This window comes from Lepidochelys kempii, chromosome 1 (assembly GCF_965140285.1).
Source record: "Lepidochelys kempii isolate rLepKem1 chromosome 1, rLepKem1.hap1, whole genome shotgun sequence".
NCBI classification, from domain to species: Eukaryota; Metazoa; Chordata; order Testudines; family Cheloniidae; genus Lepidochelys; species Lepidochelys kempii.
In genome coordinates this window covers 5,031,479-5,040,631 of record NC_136380.1, presented here as the reverse complement: position 1 = coordinate 5,040,631, position 9,153 = coordinate 5,031,479, and the positions used below count along the sequence as shown (strand labels likewise).

General features: G+C 49.7%; 1 protein-coding gene across 1 annotated transcript; it reads left to right on the top strand.

Annotated features, from left to right (window-relative positions):
- The first annotated feature begins 3,827 nt into the window (after positions 1-3,827).
- Positions 3,828-4,766, top strand: LOC140905575 (olfactory receptor 52D1-like). The gene has a single exon (XM_073329097.2). It carries the CDS (start codon positions 3,828-3,830, stop codon positions 4,764-4,766), a length of 939 nt encoding a protein of 312 aa, XP_073185198.1.
- Positions 4,767-9,153: the final 4,387 nt, after the last annotated feature.

Here is a 9,153-nt window from a genome sequence, read left to right as displayed (position 1 = left end):
TCATCTGGACCAAAGAGCTGACAGGAGAGTTGTTGAAATCTCAAACTCACAGTTTTAAATGTTCAGAACAATTGAGATCACAATTTTTTCAGGAGGGAGAAGGGTCTGCTCTCTCTGTGCCCTGGCATCACTGGGTCTGGAGAGGATGAGAAGCACCAAGAGGCAGTAAAAATAGAAACATGTTTCTGACATAGAGGACACCAGGTGATGCTGGAAATCGCTCCAGGAAAAAAAAAAAAAACAGTGTGTGTGTGTTTGTAGGGATGTGCAGTTTCCAGATCACAGTGGCAAGGAGTCCTAAAACCGGGTGATTTAGGGAATGCACATCCTGCCTCAGGCACAGACCGAAGAGGCATAACCAGGACTCCTGAGGCGGGGGGGAAGGGGGGGGGGTCTCACACTGTAATGTAACATGGACCACACAGTAGCAGACTGTCTCTGACACCTTCCCCCTTCTGGATCATCCCTCCTCTTGTGAGCAACCCAACGACAGCCTCCTGGCAATGTCAGCAATTGCCAACATGGAAAAGCAGCCTTAGGAAGGTGTGTCCGGATTTCTAATGGGCTTCAATAGGTAAACGTTTGTGTCGTTCTGAGGAAGAGTTACTCACACTGGCTCCTTTTAGTCTCCACGTCCTCTCTCCCTCCCGCCTGGCCTGTCCCTCTCTTGTTTTCAGGCTGAGCTGCTGCTCGTGTTCCCTTCGCCCCCAGAAAGGCAGTTCAGGCTGATCTCCCCCTTTTCCCCAGTTCAGGCAAACACTGAGTTCAACCCGGGGAGAGGGATAGCTCAGTGGTTTGAGCATTGGCCTGCTAAACCCAGGCTTGTGAGTTCAATCCTTGAGGGGCCATTTAGGGATCTGGGCCAAAATTGGGGATTGGTCCTGCTTTGAGCAGGGGGTTGGACTAGATGACCTCCTGAGGTCCCTTCCAACCCCGATATTCTATGATTCTATGAGTTCTGGTCCCCAACAGTTTGGTTTGGTTCTAACCTTGTCTGAGGAGGGATTTCTATGAGCTGTCGCTGTAGGGTCTGGCACCTGGTTTTGGTCTGGGTGAGGGGTGTCACTGTGTGTCAGGGCTGGAAGTTGTGGGTGTGGGAGACCTACATGGACAGGCGGGCAGTGCTGGTGGTTGTGGGGCAGGCAGGGAGGTAAACATGGGCAGGAGGGCAGCACCGGGGGTTGTGGGGCAGGTGTCAGGATGTACATGGGCAGGCAGGCATCACTGAGGGTTATGGGGGTGAGGAGGAGGATGTACATGGATGGTGGGCAGTGCTGGTACTTGTGGGGGCAAGGAGGGCGGTGTACACAGAGAATCAGGCCGCTGATGGTTGTGGGAAGGGGCAGAAGGGTGTACATTGACACGCGATCAGCACTGGCGGTGGTGAGGACAGGAAGCTGGGTGTACACTGATAGGTGGGCAGCACTGCTGAAATAAATTGTTTCTTTTGTTTGTTGGTCCAAGACCAGCACTGGGGCCTTTCCAGTGCATTTGGGCTGGTGTCCGCGTCTCTTTGCCCTCACAAGCCACAGAACTGCAGCCTGGGTGTCAAAACCTTGACTCAGTTTTGTTTCCAACTGTTATTGTTGTTATGTAAATTCAGGCATTTCACCTGTGGAAACAACCATAGACCCTTGTGTGACATTGCACCCCACATTCTTCCTTGTGATATTAGTATGACATGATTATAGCATAATTATGGCATATTTTATGCAAGATGGGTCATGCAAGATGTCATTGGAAAAGTTAGGATTTTCTGAAAATGATTTAGGAAAATGAAGTGATGAATATTGTCTACAGATCTGTATTTCAAATGTAGTTACTTGGGTAACTGGGGGGGGCGGTTAAGCTGGGGGGTCTTGGGAGGGGGCGGTCAGGGGACAAGGAGCAGGGGGGTTGGATGGGTCGGGGATTCTGAGGGAGGCAGTCAGGGGGCGGGAAGTGGGAGGGGGCAGAGAGGAGGTGGGGGCCAGGCTGTTTGGGGTGGTCAGAGTTTGGACCAGGAGAGGTGTGTCCCTGCCTGTGTGAATCCTGGTGGAGGTGTGGGACCAGGATCAGGTCTGCTGTTTGTCACAGCAGCACACTGAGAGAGGGAGCCCAGGCTGGGGAGTCAGAGGGCTCAGTGGTTCCCCAGTTCCAGGTGTCACCCCGGGGACAACCCGTCACACTTTGCTCCTCAGCTGCTTCAGTCTCACAAAATACTCCATACTCTCCATCCCCATCTCAGGCTGCCCCGATTCCAACAGCACGCTGGTCGCCAGTGTCTTCTCCATGCTCCCCAGCCATCCCTGGCTCCCACAACCTCAGAGATGCCCCAAACTCCTCATAATTCTTCCTCTGTAGGGGGTGAGGTACCTCACATTACACCTACTCCCTTGGTTGGGGGGTAATCAGTGACTGTGTCTCACTGGTGATAAATCTCTCTCATAAGTGGCATATGCCAAGGCACCAATGTGACTTCTCTTGTTACACCCATACAAACTGCGTGGTGCTTCAGGGGCTGCTACATAGGAACAACTCACAAGCTGAGAAGTATGCACATTATATAATAAGAACGGGCAACTCTGGGACATGTGAGGGCCTAGCTCAATTCAGTTGCCATGTGCAGGAACCACTGGTGAGTGCCTGAAACAGTGGGCTACTAGGAAACAGATGTTAAATCGAGGATGCTCTGGGACCATTTGCTATCCAGCTCTGTTACCCATTAATGCAAGGATTGTACCAGATTTCATGGGCTGAAGTCATTATTTTTCTCACCTAAAATGTTCATCCAGCCTCATGAAATACACACCTAGTATAACATTTGAAAGGGGCAGCACTCACATGAGAATTTCTCCCCAGAGGGCTAAATTCAAGAGTCAGGAATAGAAAAAAATGCCTTCCATAAGCTCAGGTAAGAGCTTGCAAGCAAAAGGACTCCAGCTGATTCCTGGGGACATGTTTGTAGATTCCAAAGCCAGAAGAGACCATTGTAATCATCTAGTCTGTATAACACAGGCCAGAGAATTTCTGTAAAGTTTTTCCTGGAGCAGATCTTTTAGAGAAACATCCAACTTTGATTTAAACATTCTCAATAACGAAAAATCCACTAGGACCCTTGTTAAATTGTTCCAATGGTAAATTACTCTCACCCTTTAAAAAATGTAGGCCTTATTTCCAGTCAGAATTTCTTTAACTTCAGCTTCCAGCAACCGGATCCTGTTACACCTCTGTATGCTAGGCTGAAGAGCCTATTATTAAATACTGGTCCCTTGTTTGCATACTTACAGATTGTTATCAAGTCAACTTAATCATTTTTGTTAAACTAAATAGATTGAGGGTGAAACTTTAACTGACTGATCTCATGGCATTGTATTTTCTTTAGGATTCCCTTTCCCATTCCTCCTGGATCCCAATGTTTTACATAGTTTTTGTCTGTGCTTCAACTGTGAGCAGAGCTGTGTACCATGACACCCAGATCCCTGTCCTGAATTCATGCAGTTAATTTAGAACCTTGTAAGATGTTTGATGAGGTCGAGTTTTTCCCTCCAATGGACATACACGTTGCAGTTATTGATATTGAATTTCATCTTCCATCATGGTGCCATTCACGTGGCTTGGTTAGCCCCATCTCAGGTCTTTTCTGGACCTGACTATGACATAAATAATCTGGAGCCATCTGCAAATATTGCCACCTCACAGCTCACCTGCCCTTATTAGATTGGTAATAACTCTAAAATATTTACCATAGTATTTTTTATAAAGTGTGTAACCCCCCCTCACTGTGCTTCTCTCCCTTCACAGGCACATTGAGTATTTCTGAGCCTGATCGACACATTGACCACCTCATGGGAGCTTTCAACCTCACCCCCTCTGTCCCTTCAACATTCATTCTAATGGGCATCCCTGGCCTGGAAGCTGCTCAGCTCTGGATTTCCATCCCTTTCACTCTGTCCTACTTTATTGGCCTGTTGGGAAATGTCATGGTTCTGTTTGTTGTAGGCAAAGAGCAGACCATGTACAAGCCAATGTACCTGCTGCTCTGCATGTTGGCACTCACAGACATTGGGATATCTACCTCTGTCGTGCCGAAGTCACTGGGTATTTTTTGGTTCAAGTTGAAAGCTATTACTGTGAATGGCTGCCTCACCCAGACCTTCTTCCTTCACACATTTGTTGCTATACAGTCAGCCGTCCTTCTGACAATGGCCTTTGATCGTTATGTTGCCATATGTAACCCTCTGAGATATGCCACCATCCTCACCAACACACGAATAGCTAAGCTAGGGTTCCTGGGTTTGACAAGAGCTTTTCTCTTCATGCTGCCCGGGCCCCTGCTCCTGAGGAGGCTGTCCTACTGTGGTAACCACATTATCCCACACACGTACTGCGAGCACATAGCTGTGGCAAAGATATCATGTGGGGACATCACATTTCACAAAACATATGGCTTGGTGATAACATTTGTAGTCATCGGGTTAGACTTCATGCTCATTGTCCTGTCCTATGGTCTTATCATCAGGGCCGTCCTCAGAATCTCCTCCAAGAAAGCCCACCAGAAAGCCCTCAATACCTGCACAGCCCACATCTGTGTGATGCTGACATTTTATGCTTCCTGCCTCTTCTCCAGCCTTACCCATCGGTTTGGTCAGGGAATTGCTACCCATGTTCACATCATCTTGGCGAACCTCTATTCTCTTGCCCCCCCCATGCTCAACCCTATCATTTATGGAGTCAAAACCAAAGAGCTTCGTGAGAAATTGGGCAAATACATCTGGGGCCACTAACTTTAAACCTGTGTGACGAGAAAGGGTACGGACATCTCCTCATAAATCAAGGGTGTTCTGTCCCAGTTTGGCTGAGCTCAGTATTTTGGAAGTTCACAGTCTGAGAAGTTCCTCACACCTAACGTCTTATCACTCTGTGACCAAGCACTGCTATCACTGATCCTGTTTCCTTCTCTCTGACCATAACCTGACCTCTTTCGACGTCACCCGCCAGCCCCCATGCCCACACACCCTGTCACTTGGCCTTTCCATGACTTTCAGACCAACAAAAGTTACTGCCGCTTTCTGACACAAGTTGGCTTTCCATTATTCCCTGTGTGAATAGGGTTCTGGATCAACTTGGATGAACGGAAGCTATACTTTCAGAGAACCAAAGACAAAGGAAGAAACTACCATACTAAGCTTCTTTATCATATGTGCATTAATCCAGTGAAAAAAATGTACCTGATTTTTCTACTTCGAATCCTTCAGGAAGCCTGGAACGTTGGAATGTGTGAATACAGGAATGTGTCAGTTGGAATGTGTGAATACAGGAAAGCTGCTGCAGAAATTGAGGACATTCTATTAGAGCTTGTTGCTGAGAGTTGTGAAACAGTGTGCTTTTGAGATCTGGGCTGCTGTGTTAAACTGTGACATCAATTTTGAGTCAAATAACTTACCACTTTGCAGAGATGGTTTTAGAGTCGCTTTTCAGTTGGAACTTTTCAAATACACACTAACGGTTCCTGTTGTCGAAGATGTGAAACTCGGTGTTGAGAATTCATTTTCAAGTTTGTGAAAGAGGGGAAACAGTGATTTCCACCAAACATCTAGGTGTTTGAATTGTTTGCAGTGCTAAGTCCTTCCACTGTGATCAGCTCTGCACAATGGAGATTGGTTGATATCTCATTTTTTGTGATTCTTTTGTGGAGACTTTGGACAGTTGGAGCAGCAGTGGAGAGCTTTGCGACTGGCCTCATACTGAGAAAAACTACGCTGAGCAGTTTCGCGTTGAAGTTTTCCAACACACAGATTCCACTGAGGAGAAAATCTTGAATGAACTTGTTTTGTTTGCTCTTTTGTTGCTTTCACTACCTTTTAGCAACACTGCAGTTGAAAGATTGTTTTCTCAGATGGACTTGATAAAAACGAGACTGCACAGCTCGATGGAGGAGGAAATTCTAGCAAATATTCTTCATGTTAGGGCGTACATGCAAGAACACAAAATCTGTTGTGAACAGTTTACAGAAATGAAAGGAATGATTGCACTAGTCACTGCTGATGTATGACCAGCAGCAGAAGCATTCTGCTTCTGAGAAAGACAGTGATGAAACATTGCCTTTCAGAGATTAACGGTAACAAACTAATTCAACACAAAAAATGGACATTGACTACCATCAAGGAATGCATTAGAAATAAATAATATAATCATATTATTTTGTTTTTGCACGACATACATTTTGGGCTCCTCTTGAGCTATTTTTAATATCGTCAATTGGCATGTTTTGTTTGAAACATCTTCCAACCCTGAATTTGGATAGAAGTACTAGCGTTGGGGTTCTGAATGTGAAGCTGGTTTGCATCTTGCTTTGTTGGTAATGTGGACAAACTCCTGCTGGGGCTTGTACCTTTTCATTTTAAAATAAAATTGGCACCTGGTATCTCACAAAAGCTTTCATTTCTTACTTGATGTATAGGCCAATATGTTAAAAACTAACCCCAAAGTAGTCCAATCTATTTATTGAAACAAAGGGTTTTTTTTTTTATTAAGTGGCTTGGGGCTATTATTGCAGTAGAAATCTGGCAACCACAGCCCAGAAGAGTCGGAGCTGGGGGCTGGAGCAGACCAGAGCCAGGAGCTGGGGCAGCGCAGACCAGCTGCACCGCTGGGGAGCCAGGGCAGAGCTACCGCAGGGAGCTGTGGGGACAGAGCCAGGATAGTGGACACCAACGGTGTGACTAGTAACGCGGCAGCCAAGCACAATGAGCAGCTGGGGAGAGCGAGGTGGGGCACTGGGCAGAGGGCCCAGTGCAGGGAAACGTTGCTAGACAGGAGGGCTTTGAAGGCTGGACTCCGAAGAGGGGACGTGAACAGGATGGGAGGGCAGATGCTGGGAAGAAGGGTCCTGACACCTAGAGCCTCAGGGAGCGTGGCCGCTGCTAGAACAGGTCTCTTACCTGTGGTATCACCGCAGCGCTGTCAGGGTCTGGGAGGGAAACCTCGGATGTGTGAGGAACAGACTGTGAATGTTCCTCACATCCAAGAGGTGGCTGTTTCTGGTCTATCCCCTGCCCATAGACAGGGTTCTTTGTTTCCCTTAATCTTTTCCATTTGTTCCTTGCTTTCGTTACCGTTGCTGTTTGATAAATTGTATGTGGTTTTAACGTAATGCAGTGATCATCATGTCAGGGAGGAAGCTGGTGCTGAGAGAGTGCCCCTGGGTGGGGACACCCTAGGCCAGTGGTGAGCTGGAGCCGGTTCTCACCGGTTCGCGTGAACTGGTTGTTAAATTTTGAATCAGTTTTAGAACCAGTTGTTAACCTGCTTCCCTGCAGGGGGCGCTGAGGCTTTGCTGGGCTCCGGCCGGGAAGTGATGTGATTCCTCCTCCGGCCACCGGGGGCGCTGTGCTGCGGGAGCCACGTGGGCTGCCGCCTGGCCCTGGGCACGAGCCCTGGGGCTGCTGCTGCTCCCCTGGCCCGGGGCTCCCGCTGCTGCCGGGTGGGTCCCCGGCTGCTCTGCTGGGCCTGGGCTGCTCCGAGCCGCTCTGCCCGCGAGCCCCCACTACTCTGCCCGCAGCCAGCCCCTGTCTCCAGCCACCCCCTGCCCTGCCTTCAGCCAGCCCCTGCCGCACCCCTGGCACCCCCTGCTCGCACCAGCCCCTGTCTCCAGCCACCCCTGCACTCCCTACCCGCAACCAGCCCCTGACGCACGCACCCCCTGCCCTGCCTGCAGCCAGCCCCTGTCTCCAGCCACCCCTGCACACTCTGCGTGCAGCCAGCCCCTGCCACATGCACCCCCTGCCCTGCCCACAGCCTGCCCCTGTCTCCAGCCAGCCCCACACCCCCTTGCCTCCAGCCAACCCTGCACCCTCCTGTCTCCAGCCAACTCCGCACCCTCTGCCCTGCCAAAGCCAGCCCCTCACCCCCTTGCCTCCAGACAACCCCACACCCTCCTGTCTCCAGCCAGCTCCACACCCCCTGCCCTGCCTGCAGCCAGCCCTGAACCCCCTGCCTCCAGCTAGCCCTGCCCCACGCCCCTGTCTGCAGTTGGCCCCACATCCACTGGTGCCCTGCAGTTCCCAGGGCAGTAACCCTGCACACCTGCTTCAATGAGGGGGGCAGGGAGCAGCTGGGACCCACACATGTGCACACCCTAGGGTGACCAGACAGCAAGTGTGAAAAATCAGGACAGGGGTTGGGGGGTAATAGAAGCCTATATAAGAAAAAGACCCCCAAATCGGGACTGTCCCTATAAAATTGGGACATCTGGTCACCCTAGCACACCCTCAGGGACTGGCGGGGACCCACATGTGAACCGGAGCTCATTTCTAGTTCAAGCCCATCTTTTTAAAAAAGAACTTTAGGCAGGGTTAACATACATCCATATTTTTCTGGAGAGGTCAGGTTTTTTGGTTCTTAAATTGCTGTCCGGGAGGAATTTTTAAAATTTAAAAATTCCTCCCGGGAAAATATGGACATATGGTAACCCTGTTGGTACAAAAAATACATACTGGGGCACATCCCTTAAATCAAAACTTTTTATAGGGAACCAGTTGTTAAGATTTTGGCAGCTCATCACTGCCCTAGCCCCTGTCCTAAATGATAAGGATGAGATGAAGTGAGCTGTAGGTCACGAAAGCTTATGCTCTAATAAATTGGTTAGTCTCTAAGGTGCCACAAGTACTCCTTTTCTTTTTAAGGATGAGACTGGGGGTCAAATCCAGGGCTGGACACTGACGTGGGCAGTCCAGGCGATGGACCAGAGCGATGTACTGAAGGGGACTCTGTTTGATACCTACCATGTGACCTGACCTGCTGACGGAGAGCCAGCTGGGCTTATGGAGGCAGGCAATGAGCCAGCCAGGTGAGAAACTCGCAGTGCTGGAGAGGGTGGACCCAAGCTGCAGCTTGACCAGGCAGGCACTCTGCCAAGTAACTCCTTCAGTGGGAGCAGCAGTGCCCAGGGCTCCCCACTCGCCTGGGACATAAGGCTCCCTGCATTAGAAGCCTTGCCTAGAGTGGGGCTGACCTAAAGATGCTCCCGATCTGATCTCTGGGATGGGAGTCGGAGGTTGGTGGTGGGTACGGAAGAAGAGGAGTGTGCGTGCCAGAAGCTCTGTGTCCTGGCTGGGGCTTTGAGCCTCTCTGCTATCTAGGCTGTGGTGGGGTGGCCCTGCACTCTCCTCC

Bases quoted from the DNA above. Each gene is read 5' to 3' on its own strand.
- LOC140905575 (XM_073329097.2), top strand. From the start codon at position 3,828: ATGGGAGCTTTCAACCTCACCCCCTCTGTCCCTTCAACATTCATTCTA.